Source organism: Nilaparvata lugens, chromosome 2 (genome assembly GCF_014356525.2).
Source record: "Nilaparvata lugens isolate BPH chromosome 2, ASM1435652v1, whole genome shotgun sequence".
Taxonomy (NCBI): Eukaryota; Metazoa; Arthropoda; class Insecta; order Hemiptera; family Delphacidae; genus Nilaparvata; species Nilaparvata lugens.
In genome coordinates, this window is record NC_052505.1 from 75,764,321 (window position 1) to 75,790,045 (window position 25,725).

The following is a 25,725-nucleotide window of genomic DNA, read 5'->3' on the forward strand; positions in this document are numbered from 1 at the left end:
ATGTACAAATTCAACTAATTGACAAAATAGGGTTAAGGGTTAAGTTTTATTCAGGTTATATTTAATAATGTTAGGGTCCAGGTAAAGTTATGTTTTTTGTTGTTTCAAAGGTGAAAGGATAGGTTAGGGGGTTAGGAGTTTGCTTTGAAATCCAAAGTATTGGATGTGGAAGGGTTAGGGGTTGGGTTTTTTTAAGTTATATTTAATAATGTTTCATGAGGCTAGGTTAGGTTTTTGCTTTAAAATTGCAATATGCTAGAAAGGTTGGGTTTTTTTAAGTTATATTTAATAATGTTTCATGAGGCTAGGTTAGGGTTTTGCTTTAAAATTGCAATATGCTAGAAAGGGCTAGGGTATAGGTAGAATTATGGTTTTTGATATTTCAAAGGTGAAAAGATAGGTTAGGGGGTTAGGATTTTGCTTTGAAATTGCAATATCCTGGAAGGGATTATGGGTTTTTACCAAGATTTATCTTTATTAATGTTTTAAATATACAAGAGGAGGTTAAGGGGTTAGGTTTTTGCTTTGAAATGACAATATGCTGACTTAGTTGTAGTGTTTTTCAACATTTGTTAAATAACAACCGTTATATTTTATTAATTATATTATTGAAAAGTACTATTCCTTCTATCGAATGAAATGATGATAATATGTTGAATATTATATCGAATTTAATGATAAATCTTCATTGGATAATAATATCATCATCGAAATGGAATGACGGCTCCAGTTAAGGTGCTCGGTAACCATCATCTCAAAGAACGTTACATTCAAAGAGCTGACTGAATGAAACGGGAAAAAACCGTTACTAACGCATGTGCGATACGGTGCTGTCTGAGACCGAGAGTGGTTTGTCCTTTTACCTGATGTAGCGTTTGCTTTTTGATTTGAGGGAGCCATTTGAGGTTATCTAATGTTTTTAGTTATCACATAGTTTCTATACACATATTAGTACATCACAACTTATATTAATGTAAATAGCAAATAACTTACCAATTAGAGTTATAAAGCAACTTCAACTAAGTGAATTATGCATTTACTTTACAACATTGCTTTATTTTATTGTCGACGGCTTTAGTTCAAGTTACAAATTTACAATCGTCTTGTTTCTTGTAGGTACAGTACTTGATAAGGTAAGATAAATATAATAATTCTGTAATGTATAGAATCATAGCCACCTCTTATACAAAATAGACTGTATTCCAAATTAAGGTTTGAAGCAGTTCCAAGAAAATTCCTGTTGTTTTTACCTGGATTGTATTTGCATATGTATAAGTAAATTTTTTTATAGTGCTATACATAGATTTACAATCAAGGTTTGTATGGAATGAATAGGGTAAGTGGGAACACAGAATGCGTCCGTTACAAATAACTACAACCTACACTTTTCAATTTTTATCGCGCCTTGAATGTAGTATCAAGTGTAGTTATTTGTTATAATCTCTTATCATTGAGACCTACTTATTATTTCGATAGAGATATAGGCCTAAAGCCTACATTGGATTAGCAACTTATTGAACAAATTTAGCAAAAAGTTTTTTATTTTCTATTCTGTCTATAAACAACTTTGAATGTAGCATCTTACTTGTAGAAAAAACCTCGAAGAAAATTGTTCATTTACTTGATAGCTTAAACTTAAATTTGTTGCGATATTTAAAAAAAAGTGTACAAATTGTTTTATTTTGACTTGAAATTTTCCTTGAGAATTTATTTTCTACATTTACAAGAGTTTAAAATACCTATCAAACACCAAGCAAGCAATAAGTTAACTTCTTTTTTTTGCAATATTTCAAAAACAATTAATGTTACAAATTTGAAATATGTTTCATTGGATTACCTACTCATCAAATTCTACATAAGATTGGAGTAGCCTATTTAAAAATCTGCCATAAAAAATTAAAATCTATTAAAAATTCAACTTTCTGCCATGTTCATTCAGCTAATCCTTTGAAATCTATAACAATGTGATATATGGTTGAGCACGTCTTGATCACCCCTATCGATCTATGTAGGTCTTATTACTGTATTCCGCGGCCGATATACTAAGGCTTGATATATAAGTGCAACCCTCACCGTCCTATTATATTAGGAAATTTCAACTCATTTTTTTAGAAGCGAAAGAAGACAAAAATAAATCTGGGTAGCCTAAATTCAACTTGAACGTGAAATATGATTGAGAACGTACAGTCTGTGGGCGATCAGGGCCATCGCTATACGCTCTTTCTAAGTTATTATTAAATATACTGACTCAATTTCGTTAAATTTAAGAGGTAGGAGAAATTATAACCGCTAGCCCAATTTTACCTAAGAAATTGCATATTAGACTGACAATGATAGAGAAGACTACAATGTAAAGTGTACTATATTTTCTAGTTTAGGTTAGTGAAATTGAATATTAGTCTGACAATGATATAGAAGACTACAATGTAGTAAAGTGTAGTTTAGGTCTAGGTTTAGGTCTAGGTTTCTAGTTTAGGTCACTGTTCCTAGTCAGAATCCAGTTTAATTTCGGCTTTCCAGCTTTAATTTTTTTGTCCTCTTAAAAAACCAAAAATAATATTAGTTTAGAACCTATTGTAGCCAAAAAATATTGAAAATAAGAATAGAAAAAATTCTACTTGCTGCCATGTGTGTTCAGCATTTGAAGTCGACAACTAGGCCTATGTAATACGGTACATGGTTGAGAAATTTCGTACATTTGTTTAATAATTCAAAAACGGTGCACGTTTTTAAGCGTGAACCCATTGTGTTCAAGAATAATATAACTCCTGGTTCAACCTATTACAATATCAGGAGAATTATTATCAATCGGATCGGGCAAGAAAATTGTGATTCTAAGTTCTTTGTTTGAAACTGGAATTATCTTTTGGAACTATCTATTTATCTTAAGGATTTTGCCATGGCCCATTGTAAAAGAAATGTAATGTGTGAGGAGGTACCTTCGAAGTTTAGACATTACAAATCATTCAAATTGTCAATATCTGAAGAAGACAAGTCCGTTCTCTGGAATCCTGAATATTGTGGCCGGAGGGTGTGCTAATCTGCTACTACCGTTTTCCAAAGACAAGCAATAAACGTGCGTTTTTTTGGAGAAGTCCAGATCAACGGCTAAACTCTTAGAAGTGAAAACAAATGTCAAGTTGAGTATAGGCTATATTAATGTCCAGTGCCTGCGCACGAAGTTTAATCTTGTTGACCTGTTTGCTTGTTCTTATGCTATTAGTATTTTGTGCATAAGTGAGCATTGGCTGAAGTCTGAGGAGATACCATTCTACAGCTCCATAGGTGATTTGGTATTGGCTAACTCTTTCTGCCGCACAGTGCATGGTCATGGTGGTCTACGTCAATAAGGAACTGAATTTCAAAGAGTTAAATCTACAAGCTTTTTGTAGGGAGTCCGTAATTGAAATTACTGGCATAGTTCTGACTCACCATAGTACTATTGTTTTGGTTGTGTACCATACTGGAAATGAACTTGAAGAGTTCCTGAGTCGATTGGATGACTGTCTTGCTTATATAGCAAATTTTAGCATGCAGATTATTGTGGGTGGTGATTTTAATATTCATTTCAATCACAGTCTACCAGCGCAGTACAGACTTGAAAATTTGCTCCGGAGTTTCAACCTATATTTTTGCAATAGACTCCCAACTAGAGGTCCAAATTGCATCGACAATGTTGCAACTAATTTAAGCAGTGGTGCTTTTGAAGTCAGTGTGGTAAATCCCCAGGTTGCGGATCATCTTGCCATTGTTGTGAAACTGCTTGTTGGTACTCAGGTCGAGAAAGTCACTGATTGGCATGCTGATTATGAGTTCTGTTACAGAAAAATCAATCTAGGTGTTGTTCATCATTTCATTCAGATTTTTAAAAATGAGATTGTGCCCATTTTACATGATGACCAGGTGTCCACTGTAAAAATTGATAAATTTTTCTGTGAAATTATCAGCGTTTTTGACTCTATTTTTCCAGTCAAGTCAAGAAGTGGCCGGATGAGCTCTCATGCCCAAACCAGGAGAACTAGAAGGAAAAATGTTGGAGACTGGTTCTCACATGAATTGAACGTGTTCAAGTTTGCTGTATCTCTTCTGTACCAGAACTATGAGTTGACTCAGGACAGGATGGCTAAAGAAGTAGCATTTAGCAGGTACTTAAGGGCACGGAAGCTTCTCAATCAGGAGGTGGACCAAGCAGTTAAGAGGAAAAACGCTGATGCTATACTTGACTCTCAGAACCCATGTAAATCGGCCTGGAAGCTTATTAACAAGTGCAGAGCGTCTACACAGCCTCAATGTGATCAGTCCAGATGTTATGAAGTCACTATATGAACTCCGTGGAGGCCATTCTTCAACAGATTCCAGTGACTCAGCCAAATGGTGTTGAAGATGTAGAAGCACAACCCGCTGTTTTATCTGTATGGAGGATAGTCTTGAAGAATGATGTATTGAAAATAATGACTGCTTTTAAAAATTCACCTTCTCAGGACATCTATGGATTTACTGTGGCATTCTTGAAATCAGTGGTTGATGAGATGGCACCTCATCTTGCCAGTGTCTTTAGTCAATGTCTTAAACTGGGCTATTTTTCGAATTGTTTGAAGTTGGGTAAAACCGTACCCATATACAAAAAGGGAGATGAGAAGGACAAGAATAACTTCCGACCAATTACTGTTACCCCCTTACTCGGAAAAATCTTAGAGGTTGCCATGAAGGATCAGCTAATGGACCATCTTGAGAGGAATAGTTTGCTGTCTGATAGACAACATGGCTTTAGAAAGTCCAAGTCCACACAAACCGCCCTGCTGGCCCTGATCAACGAAGTCATTGATGCATTCGAGAGTGGAGATTCTGTGGCAGTGAGACTGTGTGACCTGTCACGTGCTTTTGACTGTGTGTCTCATGAGCTTCTCCTTGGAAAGTTGAGTCAGTATGGTTACGGACAGTAACGGACATTGTTGCTGACACTTTCAAGTCCTATCTTTCTGACAGAAGGCAGATAGTGAATGTTCGGGGTGCATCATCTGGCGAGCTGCATGTACGGCATGGGGTACCGCAGGGCTCTGTCCTGGGGCCGGTCCTGTTCATCCTGCATATGAACGATTTGAGAGTCGGCGGAAGTGAGCTGCTGTTTGCGGACGACACAACCCTTGTTGGGAGAGGATCCTCGCCTGCAGCTGCCACCCTTGAGTTGGAGGAGTCCTTTGCTGGTGCAGAACGTTGGTTTCAGGAGAACAAGCTGTTGCTCAACGTCGGCAAGACACAGAATATCATGTGCACTCTGAGAAACCACTTCAATCATTCATTGAATGAACCGGTGAAGCTTCTGGGATTTAACATCGATCCAAAGTTAACATGGAGTGCTCATGTGGATGCTGTATGCAGAAGATTGTCTCGTGTGATCTACCTGTTGAGAAGACTGAGGTGCTTGCTGACTGAGGAACATTTGATTATGGCCTATTATTCACTGTTCCATAGCCACATTATCTATGGAATACTGCTGTGGGGACACTCTTCACACTGTGAGAGTATTCTTCTGCTGCAGAAGAAGGCAGTTCGGATATTGTCATCCATTGGTCATCTGGAGCACTGTAGGCCACTCTTCGCCAAACTCGGGATTCTCACAGTTTTTAGCCAGTTCATCTTTGCTTCCCTGGTTGGTATTAGGAATACCAATCTGACAGTGAATTTGAGGGGGTTGCAGAGTGCCTACTCACTTCGAAATGCTCTCGAAGTCAATGTTCCTCGATGTAGGCTAAGTAAGGCTCAGAACTGTTATCCCAATATCGCTATTAAAATGTTTAACGTGCTACCTGCATCTGTGCGTCATTTGAGTGACAGTGAGTTTAAGAGGAGACTCAAGTCCTGGCTGCGTGCCAGACCATACTACTCCTTGAGTGAATTTTTTCAGGAGTCTATAGTTGACATTTAGTGGCCATCACCGTGTTTAGCCATCTATGCCATTATGTTTTATTTTTTGACGTTACAGTGTTGTCAAAAACTTTTGTGTGAAATTGTATATTGACGTGATGACCTACCTGGCTGTTTAATGGTCCTACAAATGAAGATTGAAGAAGATTGAAGACATGTAACATTACTATGAATGTTATGAATGACACTTGATATAATTTACTTATTACCCATCACTAAAAAGGTCACTGTTCCTAGTCAGAATCCAAGTTCAAAATCAACCAATTCTCTCATTCAACAAATTTATCGTGCACGTATTTAGTATAAAATTCATGCACATATCATAAAAATAGACATTATGTGTGAAATGTAATTTTTAATTTGTTGAAATTACTTTTTATTGCTTTTTCCACTTCTGAAGCTATATAGACGTAAACTTCAACTTTCTTCTTAAATGGAAATCCAATAAGATAATATCAGTAGGCTAATATTCATTAAATTCAATGATAACGCATCTACTCTCTAAAATGAGAGTGTTTTTACTTACCATAAGCAAGAAATCCAATTCAGAAAGCAATATCTAAATTATTCGAAAATTATCCTATATGTTGTCTTTTAACCTACGATATTAGTTGAATAATGATTCAGTGTAGCTAAACACTGATTTGCCTGGCCATACAGCTGGTATAATCACATATCACTTTTATACTTGACACTGGGGAGCGACACGAAAGAAGTGCACCGTTTTAAACAAAGCGCATGTGCCGTTAAAACGGTGCACCTCTTTTGTGTCGCTCGCAGTGTCAAGTCACTTTTATTAGTGGGACAACACATGTAGAAAATTTCAGTATTGTATCTGCTGTTCCTGGAAGGATAGATTTCTCCTGTTTATGTCCTTTAGCGAGCTTTCCCAGGGATGAGACCTAGTGCAATCAAATTTTTATATCATAAACCTACTATGTTTCAAATTTCGTGAAAATCCTTAGAGCTGTTTTCGAGATCTGTTGGACATAAATAACCAAATATATAAATATATACAGAAATTGCTTCCTAATATAATATGATTTACTAGAGCTTGCGAGTCCCTATTGTCAAAAAACAAAGTTTTCACCCTCCCCATCCATTCCACCAACTACCCAACGTACCTGACTCACTCGTCCACCATAATTTATTTTTATTCCCTCCAATTTCTTCTACATTCTCAGTCAATCATAATCGGAGTATCTCTCTCTGAATGATTTAATAACCTTTCTTTTTGGTCTAGACATATCAGTTTTCTTCACAATAGTTGAGGATGGATACTTTATTATATCCACGCGAGAATTACCATTTAAAAGTTACCTCCACACTTACATCCATCATGAAACATTTTGGCCAATTTCCAATCTAAAAAACACTCTTCACTCTCTGACATTTTTTAACACTTTTAAACTACTAAAATTGAAATCCATGATCATACCGAAATAACTAGTAAGATGTATGACTGTTGTACACCTACTGGAATATTGAGAAAATGTTCTTTTGACAACTGGATGCTAGTATCACATCTATCTATAGACGTAATATGTAGACGCAACAAATGTGACCAATGTGAGAGGTGTGGTTATGGTGTTTACATGTAAGTTTTCACTGTAAGTATTTGTAGTAATGAGAAGTTGGAAGTTTGCATTTGTCAATTATTTATTTAGATAACTTATGATGTGGAAAATATAGCCATGAATAAAAATTTCAAAAAAAAAACTATTGTACAAAACGAAATTTAATCTATATACAGACACATTTTTTGTTAACTAAGTATGGCCATACCATAAATAAAATTACTGGCGATTTCTCTTAATTATTATTCCTCTGATAGGTATGTTGTTTTTGAACTTGGAAAAGATAAAAGTGATGAATCTTTGGTAAGAAGAAACCAGTAAATACGTTACCAACAACCAAAATTTGAATTGGTTTTTCAAAATTTTTCTTGGTTTTTCAAGGAAGCAGCTTCTGCCTAATAGCTTATAGGTTTGGATCTATAGATTCAATGCATATTGTTGCAATACGAAACAAATTTTATCAAGTAGAGTGAGTGTATCATACCAGAGGTTTCAGCCTTAGTAATGGTATTAATAGATTCATTAATTTTATAAGAATTCTGCATTTTTTTTTTCAAATACATTATCAAACTCATCATGAAGGAAATTGTATATGTGAATTACAGTAGTTTGTAATATAAAATAGGTATAAATTGAACAGATGGAAATAAAATGGAAGTTGCATCTGTTCAAATGCTAATTATTAAACGAAAATCCCAATTGAACACTGTAAATCACCCCGAAGACTTCTGCTACTGCAAATATTTCCAATTTCCCATAAAAATGGAGTATTTTACAAATATTTACATGGAAACAGTGTCTAGACTAACACAAAGTTATTATAAAATATTTTGTCATGGAAAACAACATCAATATGAGCTACAATATATTCAATTTATTCACAACACACAAAATACAACGAGAAAAAAACAATATACAATAAAACAATTACAATAACAGTAACAATGCAAATAACTCATAAAAATAAGACAATATTGCTAAAATTATGTAGTGTGCTGGAAGAAAGAGGGGGCAAATACCTTGACAACTACACATAGTATGGTATCACATACCATATGCATTTTTCCCTGCAAATATTCCCTGTTCCCAGGCAGATAAGCTACAACGGAGAGGTAAAGATGTGAAAGAAGATAGGTTGATAGGCAGGGCTGGAAGAAGGTAGATTATATTCTGAAGTAAAACAATCAAATACGTGAATTAATATTGTTTTCCTACAGTTACCTTGAAAAGTGACCATTCCTGCTCTGATTACAGGACGCAAAGAATCACTTTTCCGCTCTAGTTCGCAAAGTACATTGAAAAAAATAGTAGATACAGCTTTTCCATTGAAAATACTTAAAATTAAATCAACTGCTCCCAAACCCAGTAAGGTTTACAATCTAGAACTGCTCGCTATAAAGAACACCTGTGATCCGTTGTACAGCGCTTACCTTGCTACTGGTAATAATGACATAAAAATACAATATAAGAGAAACAAAAAAGAGTTTAGGGACAAACTAGAGACTATCAGAAGAAATAAGAATGACAAGATAATTTCTGAATCAAAGAACAAAAGCAAGGCAATCTGGGATGTAATTAAAAACAGTCTAGTAAATCATTGTTGGTGAAAAACCGTAGTCCATTAAGTTCAGACCAGTTCAATGAATTCTTCATAAAAATATTAGTAAAGTTGTTGCTGAGGTTGAAAGTAGGAATTCACAAGTAGTCCAATTGATTTTTTAAATTCTGGTTACTGTAAACCCTCTTCTAAGTTTGAATTTGAATTGATTGAAAAAGACGATGTTATTCGTGTTCTTGGGAAAATGAAAGCCAGCAATAGCACAGATGTATATGATATAAGTCCAAAAATGCTAAAAATGGGTTGTGATTATATTATAGATCCTTTGATAAATTTAGTGAATAGTTCAATTATTGATGGTGTTTTCCCACAGACTTTAAAATTGAGTAAAGTCTTACCTGTCCATAAAAAAGGTTGCAAATCCGACTTAAATAACTTCAGGCCGATAAATATAACCACCACTGTGTCCAAAGTTCTTGAGAGTGTTTTGAATATGCAAATAGTAAACTACTTTGAGATTAATGGTCTTTTTAGTAACTCTCAGTTTGGGTACAGAGTGGGGAGAAACACAATTAGAGCTGCTGAGGATCTCTATAAGGATTGCTTGGACTCCTTAGAGAATAAGTGCTTCACTCAGGCTAAGTTATTTGATTTGTCGAAAGCTTTTGACACGGTTTCTCACAAACTCCTACTAGATAAACTCTTATTCTATGGGTTTCAGTCCAGATCCATAAGGATGATTGAATCATATCTCAGCAATCGTTTTCAGAAAGTTGCATTCAATGGATCAGAATCTCAGTACTTGCCTGTCTCTCATGGGGTTCCTCAGGGGTCAATATTAGGTCCAATACTATTCCTAATCTACATTAATGACCTCCCAACTATAGTTGACCCTCCAGCTAAGAGTTATCTTTTTGCTGATGATCTTTGTGTGTTTCTGAGCACGCCAACAGAGGCTTCCCTGAATGCTGCTGCACAAGAGGTGACTCAGTCAATTGAGAGGTGGTGCAACTCAAACTTGCTGTGCGTGAACTCCAACAAGGTTCAAGATTTGAGATTCACTTATAATAGGAGACTGCTGGTGGTAGATGCGGAAAAGGAAGCCAAATTTCTGGGATTCACTCTGGACAACTGTTTGAGTTGATCCAGGCACATTGATAAAACCGCTGGAAAGCTTAATAGAGGAATATTTATATTAAGAAAGTTAAGGACTTGTGTCAGTGTTGATGTTCTAAAGGTAGTTTACTTTGCTCACATTCAGTCACACCTGTCTTATGGTGCTGTACTGTGGGGGTCAAATGAATATAGCTCAAAACTATTTCGTATTCAAAGAAAGGCAATCAGGCTTATTTGTGGTCTGCCAAAACGCGCTCAATGCAAAGAGAGCTTCAAAGAATTAGAAATACTGACATTTCCCTCTATTTTTGTTCTTCAGTGTCTGACCTATGTGAAGGAGAATTTGAATGGTTTTGTTGAACAGGGAGTATCCCATGAGCATCAGACTAGAGGCAGGAATAATTTGATCACCAGCCGCTACGAGTATTCTAGCACGCAAAAAACATTTCTATTCATTGGTGTGAAGCTTTTTAATATGCTCTCTGAACAATTTAGAGGTTTGCCAAATCTAGTTTTCAAGCAGAGGCTGAAGATATTCCTAATCAGTAACCCCATTTACACTTTCCAGGAGTTCTATGAACTGGCTAGGACTTTGTAAAATTATTAATATTATGTTGAGGTACCTACATTAAGTAAATACTGTATCAGCTACTGCTACTTTTCATTTCTGTTTGTTCGTTTTTATCTGTGTGACTGCATTATATTTCAAGACCAGAATATCTTATATTTGAATATATATATATTTTTTTAATATATTTCTTTGTTTGGACATGATATTAATATATCATGATATTGTAGTTCTTTTAGAATAGTATATTTCCAATTATTGTATGTGTGACATTTGCTGTACATTGTGACGGAGGTAATGCTTCTGAAGACCTCAGAAGCGGTTACATTAAAACTTATTCTATTCTATTCTATTACTTTGCGTACTCTTAATACTTTGCGTATTATCTTGCAGCAATCTCAATCAGCTGTTGACATTGATGGCGTGTATTTTGAATGCGAATTTGTTATATCTATATTTTTCTGATTTACAAATAAATAAAAATGAGAACTTGTCAAATTATGTTGAATATTATTAATTATTAATTATTTCAAATAATATTTTTTTCATTCATAAATTGATTGGTTGAAAAATTATTCAGAAATTAGGATTTACTCAAAATTATCCAAATTTTCAAATTAATTGTATTAATTCAAACTTTTAATTTGAATAAATTATCGATTATTAATTTTCAATTGGATTATCAAGTTTAAAATTAATTAAAGTTGTTATTAATAACAAAATTATACAGACAAACATTTGATGGATTTCAGCCATCATTTTACCCATAATCAACCACTTCTCATATTCAATAATAACTGAAGGAAAAATTTAATGTGAAATACGTGCGCAAAGTTCCTCTGCTGCACTGAAGAAACCATTCCGCCCTCGCCTACGGCTCGTGCGTAAACGTTTCTTTCGGTGCAGCAAACTGTCACTTTGCGCACTAGTTGCACAAATAACTATTTTGAAGTAGTTTCATTTTTTTAATGGATGAGCTCAGGTTACAATGAGTTGCAAGGACTTAATTTATAGTTTGTGTAAAACAAGTTGAGACTTGGCCCTCCATCCGAAGAAATTACATGGTTGCCAATTCGTGTAAAATTGCAACTTTCTCAAATTTCCAATTCAACGTCAGAATTGGATGTAGAATATCATCCCTGATATCCTAGTAGTGCTAGAAAAGTTTCAGGGTTGAAGGATCAAAAGGAAATTTAACTTTTATGATAAAATTGGAAACAACGCGAAAATTTGTTTTTGTTTTAAATATCACTTCTCTCAGAATCATGGGGCGTCGTAATGCGTAATAATTTTATACCAAATTAACGGGGAGAATGTATCCTTTCTATTGGTGTCTGGATCATTTTTATCCGACCTGTAGTTATTTTTTAATTAATGATTATGCTCGTCAATGTCGAGACATTTCAAGCAAAAAACATTAAATTTTCGACATGCTGGAATCTTTTTTGTTTCAAAAGATAAGTGGGTGGTGAAAGCGAGAAAGTTTTTCAGAAATAATTGAAATTATTATTTCAATTGTCAAAAGTAGTCGGAAGATCGTATTTTGGTCTCCAAGCAGTTTTAAAGTCAAGGATAGCGGCTGAATGGTGTGCCACCATATGCTATCAATAGCTGGGATCAACAAAAACAAAATACAGAACGATTGAAAAATTCAGCAAGGAAACTCCTTTTCCTTTTGTATTATCCTTAAAATGCAAAATTTTAAAAAACCTCAAGGTGCGTACAGATTTTCGCGCCGCGAACATGATCAATTCACTTTTAATCAGCTGATGCCAAGCTTTTTATATCTGTATCTTACCGTTTCTGTAAAAATACAGATATAGTCAGCTGATTAAAAGTGAATTGCTCATGTTCGCGGCGCGTATATCTGTACGCACCTTTATGTATACGTCAATGCGAATTTCAAAAAGGAACATACCTGTCAAATTTCATGAATATCTATTGCTGCGTTTCGCTGTAAATGCGCAACATAAACATATAAGCATTTAAACATAAAGAGAAATGCAAAACCGTCGACTTGAATCTTAGACCTCACTTCGCTCGGTCAATTACATGAAGTTCGCGTTTATCCACTACCTCCGTAAACAAAGCCATAGTGCATTCTGGTGACGTCAGCACAGGTAGGGCTCCTACACCAATAAAAAATTGTTGATTTCAGCTGATCTATATTATCAGCTAGTGTTTTTATTGGTGTAGGAGCCCTACCTGTGCTGACGTTACCATCAACCACCTGTCTTGCACTATGGCTTTGTTTACGGAGGTAGTGGTTTATCATGATGTGTTTCATTCCGTGATAAAACAGCTGATATAATATTTTTAAACAGAGGTGGTGCATATGGGAACTACCTCCGTAAACTATCTCCTTGTTTACGGAGGTATTGATATGGGCCGAACAATATAAATTCCAACAAAATAAGAATGGTATTTGCAAACAGTATTTGCAAATCGTTGATAAGAAAATACTGAAGCCCACCCCATTGCAATACAGAAATAACTTATTGATTCAATATGGATTGAATATTCAACTTCTCCTATTAAGTCAGTTACACTCAAATCGTTTTTTGGACGACATTATGAATTCTATCAGATTCAAGCTGCGTTTACACCAAAGTTATTAACAAAATGTTAATTACTTAATCCTTATAGATTCTATTAGATTGAACTTAACTTATCATACACATGATTAACATATGTGTTTGTCAAGTTTCGTCCAATCTAGAGGTGCGTATATCTATACGCACCATAATAGAATCTATAAGTATTAAGTTATTAACATTTTGTTAATAACTTTGGTGTAAATGCAGCTTAAACGGAGCTTGAAAAAACATTATACGTCCAAAAATCGATATAGGCCTATATGTAACTGACCTTAGTGATCCTTTTGATGATTTTATCGATTTTGGCACGTTATATTGCTCAATTTGAGTTTTTCTGGATCTTTTGCAGATACCAATTGCGGGAGGCTCAGAATGGCAAGTGATAGCAATGTTGATAATGTGAATTCTTCAGATCCAAATATTGTGGATGATGATGACGACGAGGATGATGACGACTTGCTACATTTACAATTGAAGGAAAGAATCAGAGAAGCCGAGGAATTATCTAGGCAACTGCAACTCCGGAACAAATCGATGGATGATCTCAAATTTGTCTCAAATGCAAATGTTGATGTATCGCAAAATCTATTTGTTGGAAACCACGAGATTGTAGAAATGGAGATACAAGGTGAACCTGTAAAAGGAATCAGTAACAGAAAGGTCACTGAGGACAGTCAATCCCAAAATGAACCAAAGAAGAAATTATTGAGTAAGAAAATTAAAAAAACTGGTAAAAAGAAGAGTAAAAAAACTGGATTACGCAGAAAATCAGATATAAGTGAGCAGTTTAAACGCAAAAAATCAACTGAAAATATTGCTTTAAAATCAAACACAAATTCCAGTTGTTGCCTATCTTCGAAGAATCCTGTTGAAGAACAAATCCTGCCTGAGAAGTTAAAAGCCGTGAAAGATCTCGAGATCAGATCAAAATTATCAATGCTGTTTAATTTGACCTCCAATGGAAAAGTAGGTCTCCAGCAATCAAAGGATAATAAATTGATCCATCAGAAGATCACAAGATCTGTATCTGCAGTGATGATTGACAAGTTATCACTCAAAAACATTTCCAATAGAATCGATTCCAATATCAATCTAGAAATAGAATCTAGAGATTTTATGGATGAAAATATTTTGAAGATGAAAATTAGAAATGCAGAGAAATATCGAAGAGAATTGGATGAGCCAAAACTGGCCAATGCTACTGCCCTGAGTCTATTATCTATTAGTGGCAGGTTGAATTTGGATTTGCTGAAAAGCAAAAAAAAAGTAAAGAAAAAAATCCATGAATTATTAGGTGATAAAAGTGAGGTAATTGACTCTCATAGTAAACAAATGGCATTGGATTCTCTTAATAAAGCAGAAAGCGAAAATTTGTACAAGCAGGATCTTCTCTCCAAGTATAAGAAATGTGTTGAGAACTTGTTGAATAAAAATCAGAATCTACAAAAATCTATTTTCAAACGTATCCTTTTGAAAGATAAAATGATGTATAAACATTGGAAAAGTCATTCTGCTTTTGTATTTGGATTGCCCTATTTCAAGGAAGGTTATGATACATGTCCCCCGAATGCTGATACAAGATTACGAATTAAGAGGCATCAACCAATCATTACTCATTCTGAAATTATTATATGGTCACCAAAAAACAAATCCGATCTCATTTCAAATGTTCGAGAAATTCTCAGAGACAAGATAATTGACAAGCTCTCCTCTGGAATACATGGAATTGCATCATCGAAAAAGAAAGTAGATGCATCCAATAAAATCAAAAAGGTGAAGGCAATGTCTTTGAAAGAGCTTATGTTACAAGAGAGTATAAGCCTAGATGATGATGTTGACTGGAAGATTATTTCTATCAACTTATTCAGCGAATTGCGCAGTCCCGCTGAGTGCCAGGGACTTTTTCAAATGTGTTTGAATCCTACTAAAAATAATGGAAAATGGAGCAAAGAAGAGAAACAAAAATTGTCAGTAGTTGCAGAGAAACACTACTTTGAAGATTGGGATGAGATTGCAACTGAACTAGGCACCAATCGCTCAGCATATAATTGTTGTAAGGTTTATCAAAAAGGGAATTTAAGTAAAACTGGTAAGTGGACGAAAGAAGAAGATAGTAAGTTGATAGAAGCTGTGAAAAAGTTCCGAGTGGGAGATGAAATTTCATGGATGAAAGTGGCATTAGTATTTAAGCGGCGATCAATGTGGCAATTGAAAACACGCTGGCTTCAGGCACTTGCTCCCCATCGCAAGAAAGGCAAATTCTCAGTTCTAGAGGACAAACTCATTTTTAAAGCTGTCGAAATGCATGGATGCGAATTTAAGAAAGTGGCAACTCATTTCCCTAACCGTACTCATTCTCAATTAAAAGGAAGATATCAGAGGAAAATGGAGAATCAATACATCAAGGGTTACTGGAGCCTAGAAGAAGATAGATTACTCATGCGGCTAGTTGAGGAAATAGGCGTCAAAAAATGGAAGGAAATCAGTGAACGTTTTACAACTAGAACTCGTACACAGGTTAGACAGAGATATAACAAAATTAAATCTTTCCTAGACGAAAGTCCAACTCATAAACTTGAGGATATGATTCGAATTGGCTTCAATCACAAGAAAGCTACGTCTAGAAGTGAAACTGTAGTTTCCGATGCAAATTCTCCTGTCGCTGAGTGTCCAAATCAAGAAAAGATTACTGATGAAGTTGATGCACCTGGAAATAGGATTAGAAAACCAGTAGTTAGCATAAACTCAGGGGATAACAATCGCCCAATGTCAAAACGAGTGAAAAAATCTGTTGACACCAGTCAGGAGCCAAGTAGATTTGAGAATTTGATGAGATTAATGAACCAAAAACGTAATCAAAAAACAGCTACTGGTAAAAAGCTTATAAAACATTTTCAAGATACATATCCGATGCAAGCACTTGTTGGTAAGAAAACTTGGGATGAGAAAGACATCGTATCCGATGCACAATGCATTCTCGATCTCAGTCATATTTTAAAAGTGGATTTCAGCTATATTGATGATTTGAGTAGACAGAGGGCAGTATCGCCGTTCATGCTCCGACAAATTGTAAAATGTTTGATTGAGAATCACAGTCATAAACTTTTGAGATTGAACCCAGTGATTAGCAATCACGATTCTAAAGATGCTTCTCACGATTCCAATGCTGCACTCAGTTCTAGAGATGCTCCATCCAGTTCCAGAGATGCTCCTCTCGACTCCATTGCTGCACTCAGTTCTAGAGATGCTCTATCCAGTTCCAGAGATGCTCCTCTCGATTCCAGTGATGCTTCACTCGATTCCAACAATCCTCCATCCAGTTCCAGAGATACTCCTGTCGATTCCAATGCTGCACTCAGTTCTAGAGATGCTCCATCCAGTTCCAGAGATGCTCCTCTCGATTCCATTGCTGCACTCAGTTCTAGAGATGCTCCATCCAGTTCCAGAGATGCTCCTCTCGATTCCAGTGATGTTTCACTCGATTCCAACAATCATCCATCCAGTTCCAGAGATTCTCCTGTCGATTCCAATGCTGCACTCATTTCCAGAGATGCTCCTCTTGATTTCAGAGATACTCCACTCGATTCCAACATTACTACTCTCGATTGCGATGTAGCATGGGAGAGTGATTCAAATATATCTTTATGCTCTATCGACTGTGCTCCTCTTCCAGTTGAAGAGACACTTTGCTCCGAAGCATTATTTGAGTACTGGTTTGATGAAGATTACTCATCATCAAATAAGGTTACTGAAAAAGTAGATATACAAGTTGAAAAGCAGCAGGAGATAATAAGAAATAATAAGAAGAGGTTTTTGAAATATCCTTATTTGCTACCACCAAATCTGGCGACAGCAGTCGGCTATCGATCGATCCTTCTCTTGGAGCGCAGACTCAAAGATAAAGGCGACACCAAAGCAGATGATGATGACGACGACAATTATAACCCCGATGATGACGTCCAGCCCGACTACTCTCCCGGTATATTCCGACCTAAAAATGAGGAGAAACAGAACGCCTCTAAGAAACAACTTGATATGAAGGAATGTATCAGGTTCACCAAGGAGGAAGCGATGCACATGTTTCAAGAACGACTCCATGTTCTATTTGCGGGTCCGATCGTAATGAGTGAAACCGCTGACCGATACTTCAGTATTACCAATTTGCCGATGTATGAAGGCAGTCCACCAGTAACTGAAAGACGACAACGACATCTTAATACACAAGCATCACAGAACTCCAAGTGGACTGCCTTGGCTATTAAATTCGCTGAAGAAATTCGGACTATTGTGGGAGAACTTAGTACAGAGACTTTGTTTTCCACGCCAGGTTTAAATATTGAACATATCAATCATAGTTCCTCAAAATTGCTTGATTGCCGTAAACCAAGCACTTCAAAATTATTTGAAGACTGCGAACTTAGAAGTACTACTACTTCAACATCCAGTTTCAGCAAATCAAATTCCTATCTTGTAAAAGAACAAGATCTGCTAGAACGAAACTGTTCAAGAACAGTGAACAACAGCGCCCCCCAACATCAATCACTCGACTTCTGTATACCAAGTACATCAAACCGGCTGAGCGAAAATGTTAATAGTTATGGTAATCCTCGTACTCCGCCATCCACTTTGCCAATTTTAGATTGTGACGAAAATTGGGAACCAAGTTCTTCAAAATCGTTTGATTGTCGTCAACGAAGCACTTCAAAACATTTTGATAACCGGGAACTGAATGAAAGGACTTCAGAAACGGACAATGTGCGAGATTATTGTAATCTTAGTTCTTCGTCATCCATTTCGACCAAAGCAAACGTGTGCATTGACAAAGAACAAAATTCGCCAAAACGAAAGTGTCCTGTTAAAGTGAAAATTAGTACTCCAAAAACTATCGACCTCTGTGTACCAAATACTAAAAAAAGGCCAATAAACAATTCTAATTGTAATTCCAGTTCTTCGACATCCAGTGTGAGTGAATCGAATCTCCCATTTGAACAAAATCCGGCAAAACGAAAATGTCTTGTAAATGTGGAGAACAGTACTCAGAAAACGCTCAATTTATGCGAACCTAGTACTTCAAACGGTCAAACTGGAACTTCAAAAAATGTAAAATGCAAACTTAGTACCTCATCTACTTTGGCGTCTTCAGAGGCATCCTGTGTGAGGAAGAAATATCCTAAGAGACGGCAGACAAAACGAAGGAAATGAGAGAACAGTACGACCTCCACGTACGGAAAAAGGTGATTTTTATGAATACTTTATTCATTTGAAAATGTCGAAAGAATTTTGTAATTATTTAAGTTTTCAAATAACGTTATCAGACTTCAACTTTTCTAATTGTATTCTATAAAGTATCATTAAGAACAGTCAATTTTACTTGAGAAGTAATCACATGTTATTGAGAATAATGGGTTATGGTTGAGAAACCGTAAAATGTAGATGAGCAGTTATCTATTGAAAATAAGAAAATAACCCACTATTTATCCACTTGACTAACGTCATGTTTTCTACTTTATAATCAGGATTCATTTTAGCAGAAAGCGATTATTTATACTGTATTTCAATTCTTGCAAGAGCGCAGCTGGCTTTGATTTCTTAATAATTACAACTAAAATCTTCCCAATATTACAAAAAATATAATCTCATATTGAAATGTTACTTCGTGCCGGTTGCACAAGAGCCGATTCAATTTCAATCGTAATTAATTTCACGAGAACCAAATGAGATTCTTCTTTCCGAAAAAGCCTTCTCTGGTTGGTAGGCTACTCGTGAAATTAATCACGATTAAAATTTAACCAGCTTTTGTGCAACCGGGCCTTAAGGGCCCTACACACTCACGGATTTCGCCTGCGGCGGCCTGCGGATTTGGCCTGTGTCCTTGAACGGCTCGGAGCAAAATCACTACACACATGTTGTGAGCAACGCGAGTCCCGCCTGCCGTACATTTCAAGGCTATCCTCTCCACCGAAATCTAAATAGTCTAATAATGGAGATAGAGGAATTTTGATTTCTGATTTGGATTCAGCGACTCCAAATTCTATAAAGCGTAAGTCCCATTTTCGAAAATACCCGAAAAGAAGGAAGTCTTGGCTGTTTTTAATATAGCTTTCTATTACCATAGTAAGAACATACTAGGTTAATAAGGTAATAATTTTTTAATCACAAAGAGACAGTTTTTAGAAGCTTCTAAACACTTAAAAGTTTTGGTCTAAAAATGAACATTTTAAAACTTAAAACTGTTTTTTTTATTATAAACTTTGAAAAGATGAATCCAAATATGAAATCAGAAAATTCTCCCATTAAGTAATCACCTAATAAAATAAAAGATAAATAAATTTCTTCATAGAAATATAATTCTTCATTAATAAGTTGTAAAACTGTTTTATTATCCATTTGTATATTTCTTATAAATTTATATCATCCAAAGTTAAATACCGTACTGTATATGCAAAAGTATTCTTTGGCCAAAATAGTAGTGCTGGTTAGTTTTATTCAAGAGTCTTCAAATATACAATCGGCAACTTAGGCCAAAAAAGAAGACAAAAATACCAGAGTACATTGGTTCAGGCTGAATAAGAAGCAACAACAATAAAAAGAACAAGGGTTTTTGAAGGGCGAGCACACATGCATGGGCTTTGTGAATTCAACTCTGACCATTTTCACTTCCATTTCCTCCTTATTATTATTATGTTATCTGTCTCTCTACACACTCTCTCTCCGATATCTTTCTATAAATTCACTTAAAAGTTCTGGATTCAAGAATATTTTTGAGGCTTGAGACATTTTTCCACGAAAAAACTTAACCTAACTTACTGGAATCTGAAATTTAACTAACAGAAACTGAAAATAGAACTGAAATGTAGCAACAGTAATATCGTGAACTGACTGAGAACTGTGCTATCTTTAGGTGAAGACTGATACTGTCCAACTAACTATACTAGGGGAGTATTAATTTCGCCTCTATTTCTAAAAATAATACAAAAATAAGTTCATTTTTATTGAATAAAAAATAAAAATATGTTTATTCTACAGCTAATAACATTTTTTGGGGGAACACTGGTATTATTATTGTACAGTACTAGTACTTTCTTGCTATAGGTTCCACCACATTCTTCCTAGAAATAGAATTCTTCATTAATAACATTAAAGTGCTCACGGAGTTTTTAATTTTTATTTTAGAGTTCCGCGAACCATTTTTTAATTCTAGGGTGCTAAATCCGAATATGAAATCAAAATTTTGCTATCTCGATTTTTAGGCGATTTAGATTTTTGGTAACTACACGCGCCCGGCCTGAAGAGCCTACACACTCACTGATTTCACCCGAGCCGAGCCAAGACAGGCTAAATCCGTATGTGAGTAGGGGCCCTTTAGTCTAATAGAATTCTCCATTGTAGGTGAGTAGGGCTCTTTAGTCTAATAGAATTGTTCATTGTAGGTGAGTAGGGCCCTTTAGTCTAATAGAATTCTCCATTGTAGGTGAGTAGGGCTCTTTAGTCTAATAGAATTGTTCATTGTAGGTGAGTAGGGCCCTTTAGTCTAATAGAATTGTTCATTGTACCGGTACCTAAAATACATATTAATACTACTTGGTAGTTCCATATATTTTGATAACGTATTTCATTAGTGCTACTTGATTTGTTTGTTAAAATATCCCATAGTACACTTTTCTGAAAAACTTTTGAATGAAATACGAAAACAACAAGTTTCGGATGTTCAATCCCTTTTAAAGTTTTAAAACTTAATCATCGGAAACTAGTTTTATTTGTATAATTTTTTTAAGGGTAGCCTACTATAAGAGTTTTGAATACATAATGTATTGTAGGTATATTTGAATTCTCTATTTTATCTTTATTACTTGTGATAACTTATCAAATGCAATTGACTGTTCTCATCTATACATCCAATACTTTTTTTATTCTCAATCGATACTTTTTTTTTAAAAAATTGGAAAACGTGTAGATTCTTAATTTTCAATATAGAAACTTCCGTTTCAAAGAAGCTCTGTAACTTTACTGTGTAACAGGACTTTTGAAATAAAATGTTTCATGAAAAAATATTCTACAGACATATAAAATAATACGAACAATAATTTTACAAATTATATTTTATATTTACAAAGCAATGCAATTATAAAGTATGACAGTCGTAATGCCCATTGACGGCTTATCATATATTCAGGTGGTGAGACCTTACCTTCCCGCAAGGGACTCCCCACCAACAAAAGCCATACGAATTCACTTTACTTTTTTAATGCAATAATAAATATTTCAATTTATAATCAATACTTTAAAACTTTTATGGTGCTTTAAACACGAATAACACTTAATCTTATTTACAGGTCCTGCACTGCAATACAGACTACATTCTATGAAACGAATCACTGTATAACTTTAATGAAATGTACCTGTTGTACAGGTGAATCACATGTAAATTGTGAAACGTGACAATAGTTTCACATGAAATTTGACAGGTAAGTTCCTTTTTGAATTGCGCGTCGACATAATATATATATATAAGTTTTTATAAGCATGATTGACCTTATAAGCACAATTTTTTTCAGGAAACCAAAATTTCCTGTAAATACTGTATACATTTTTGAGAAAGTTATTCCACTTATAAAAAACGCCAAAAGTAACAGCTAGAAGTTATTTTCGGTTATTTTAAGTCTGTTTTTCATTTCTAATCATTTTATGATTATGTGTTTTTATCAATTTTGAATGAATAAATAACATTGAACGAGTTTTGGAATTACAAACTCTTATTTTTGGGCGTTTTTTGTAAGTGGAATAACTTTCTAACCTAAAAGAAGGAGATTTTTGTTTTATTCCATCAACAATGCCATGAATCCTCATAATTGAATTTCCCCTTACGAATTTGAAATGATCTGTCCGAAATATTTAAACTTTATACGTTCATATCTTGAAAAGTAATGATCGGAAAAATAATCTTCTGAAAAAACATTTCCATTTTTATAGCATACAAATCGGAAAACTTTTAAAAATATCACCAGTAAAAAGTTTTTTTAACCTGTTGCATAGCCTTAATGTTACACAATGATAGGGGTGAAAACATAGTAGAGCGCCAAAGGGTAAGGGTGTTGAAATAGGCATGTGTTTAAATAGTGACGCACACAGTGGAGCGGTATTTAGTTAGACCCATACTATAGATGGGGAAAAATAAGTTGAGACTTGGCCCTCCATCCGAAGATATTACAGGGTTTCCAAATCGGGTAAAATTGCAACTTCCTCAAATTTCCAATTCAACGTCAGAATTGGATGTAGAATATCATCCCCGATATCCTAGTAATGTTAGAAAAGTTTCAGGGTTGAAGGATCAAAAGGAAATTGAACTTTCATGATAAAATTGGAAACAACGCGAAATTTTGTTTTTCTTTTGAATATCACTTCTCTCAGAAACATGGGGCGTTGTAAGGCGTAATAATTTCATATCAAATTAACGGGGAGAATGTCTCCTTTCTATTGGTGTCTGGATAATTTTTATCCGACTTGATAGTTATTTTTTAATTAATTATTATGTTCATCAATGTCGAGACATTTCGAGCAGAAAACATGAAATTTTCGAAATGCTAGAAACTTGTTTCAAAAGATAAGTAGGTGGTGAAAGAGAGAAAGTTTCTCACAAATAATTGAAATTATTTTTCCAATTGTCAAAAGTAGTCGGAAGATCGTATTTTGGTCTCCAAGGAATTTTTACTTTCCTTGCCGAGTGTATGTGCGTCTGTGTACACGATATCTCATCTCCCAATCAACGGAATGACTTTAAATTTGGAACTTAAGGTCCTTACAATATAAGGATCCGACACGAAAAACTTCAATCAAATGCAATTCAAGATGGCGGCTAAAATGGCGAAAATGTTGTCAGAAACAGGGTTTTTCGCGATTTGCTCAAAAACGGCTCCAACGATTTTGATCAAATTCATACCTAAAAATCTGATGTGGTGCACTCACACAACTTTCCTTGCCGTTATGAAAATTGATCAACTGACGCTAGTGTTCCCGCGTATCTCAGGTCTACTTTTCTAAGATCTGAGCCAGCTGGTGACAGGACAATAGCGCTGCAGACACACGAAGTCTGCTATCTCTTCATAGTGAATGATTTAATAGAATCAACAGTTGCCAACAGTTTGCAATTGAATAATCTTTTTTTCTCGAATTTCGAGCTTATTTTCAATTTTAGGTGAAAATGCTACTTAATTGTAGAGATTTTTATGCTCAATCTTTTCACCTTGAAATTCTTTGTTTGAATTGTAACTGAAGCCTGTTAATTGAGAATCTAAAATCAAACTTTGCATAGATGGTGCAGTGCTCCTGAATTTTTTACAGATATGAGACTTGTGGCAGTTGATAGAGCTTATCAATGACTTTTCAAGGTTTGAATTTGATCAAAATCGTTGGAGCCGTTTTCAAGAAAATCACGAAAAACCCTGTTTTTGACAACATTTTCGCCATTTTAGCCGCCATCATGAATTGCATTTGATCGAAAATGTTCGTGTCGGATCCTTATAGTGTAAGGACCTTAAGTTCCAAATTTCAAGTCATTCCATTAATTGGGAGATGAGATATTGTGTACACAGACGCACATACACTCATACACTTATCTACTTTCAGCCTACTTCATTTTATTAATCAATTATTTGATCTTATCTACCTATATAATTATTTTACTTTATCAATTTTCTGTTTATTTCTCTTCAATATTCATATTGATTAAAACTTTTACAATATTTCCATTAATAAATAAATCCTTAGTTTAAATAACGAAATTAGAGAGTTAGTTTTGGTAGAGAGTTAGTGGGGGGATATTTTTAATATTCTTCCCAAAGAATGGACATTGATATGTCCAAAGCTCCGCCAATTTATGTAGATGCATAACAATATGATTATTATCTATAGTTATTATATTACAAATTTCTTTTTCATATCATATACAGTTCAATAGTTATTTTCTTAGTCTATATTATGTAAATTCATCTATAATTTTGCTGTATTGTAAGCTATTGTATATAAGTGTATAAGCCAGTATATATTGTAATCTACATAAATAAAGTACTCAATCAATCAATCAACACATACACACACACACACACACACACACACACACACACACATACAGACCAATACCCAAAAAACACTTTTTTGGACCCAGGGGACCTTGAAACGTATAGAAATTTAGAAATTGGGCTACGTTAATAAACGACGACAGATTAGAGTGGATCAGGGCGGCAGTGAGCCGCAATGACACTGGTTTCACGTTGTAACCTAGAAAATCCAACTAGATTTTGAAATCACAAGTTTTGTTTACCAAATAATTGAGCAGAGATTAGCCTACACATTTTAGTAATTGATAATATTTGTAGTAACGTTTTTTTTTAGTTGTATGATTGAGTAAATTTAAATTTGGCTATAGTTAGTGTTTTAATAATTTTCCTATTGATGGTTTTTTTTTAATAAGTAAAATTTCAAAAGCCACAGGATGTCTTTTAGCCATTCTGTCAATGTTGGGTTGCCTAAAGCTAACAAAAGAAAAAGCGACCCAACATTCACGAACAGTGAAAGAACGCATCTAGTCAATCTTATTTAAACATACTTCTAAATAGTCTAATAAAAAATTCTTAATCGTGAATAAATAATTGAAACATATAACCTCCACTACTTTCAACATGACAGTTAGCAGAACGACGCCATTTTTTTACCGACAGATTACAGATGTTATTAACTGATCAAATTTGGCCGGTTAACTCTATAACGGCTCATTAGTTCTAATATCTCAGTTAATATTGGTCCAATCTTAAAAAAATATGGTATAATTTGATAGGCAATTAAATTTACTTAAAAAAGTTATTCTTGTCAAGTTTTTGTAAAACCAACGGTTTCTGAATTATTTAAGAAACATTTTAAATGGCCGCCATTTTGTTTTATGAATTTGAAAAATTATAATATTTTTTTCTAGCTTTTTCTAGTTGTTATAAATGATCGTGCAAAGTTTCAATTTCGTATGTTTAACCATTATTTAGAAAAAAATAAGTGAAAAAAAAACAAAATTGCCGCTGTAAGAGTAACTGAAGACTTCCGGACAATTTAAATATGATTATTTAGATTTGTTTTTCACCCAGGAACAATTTTTTTGAGTCTTTAATTTTCTGATTTGCTTAGATAATCAGGTGGGGGACGGGTGGTGGAACGACCGTTCCACTAGATAAGTCTATGGTTTCTAAATTATTTTTTCTGATTATTTTATATGTATATATTTATTCAATTTTATTGTTTATGAGAATAATGATTAAAAATTTTACAGATTGGTTGACCGTGGCAGCTGCGGAAACGTCTCACATCACAATCATAATGACAGTAAATCCATTTGGCTTTTCG

The 25,725-nt window shown here is 34.7% G+C and overlaps 1 protein-coding gene across 2 annotated transcripts; it reads left to right on the plus strand.

The window, feature by feature from the left end:
• Positions 1-865: 865 nt before the first annotated feature.
• On the plus strand, positions 866-25,705 carry LOC111047869. 2 transcript variants are annotated; one of them, XR_005570557.1, is made up of 4 exons: positions 866-1,133; positions 13,691-18,575; positions 21,675-21,806; positions 25,652-25,705. XR_005570557.1 is itself a non-coding variant. In XM_039421738.1 (3 exons), exon 2 carries the CDS (start codon positions 13,714-13,716, stop codon positions 18,541-18,543), a length of 4,830 nt encoding a protein of 1,609 aa, XP_039277672.1. In that variant the 5' UTR covers positions 866-1,133; positions 13,691-13,713; the 3' UTR covers positions 18,544-18,575; positions 20,592-20,709. The 2 variants fall into 2 exon arrangements, 1 of the variants encoding a protein (XP_039277672.1); XM_039421738.1 differs by lacking the exons at positions 21,675-21,806; positions 25,652-25,705 and adding an exon at positions 20,592-20,709.
• The last annotated feature ends 20 nt before the right edge of the window (positions 25,706-25,725 follow it).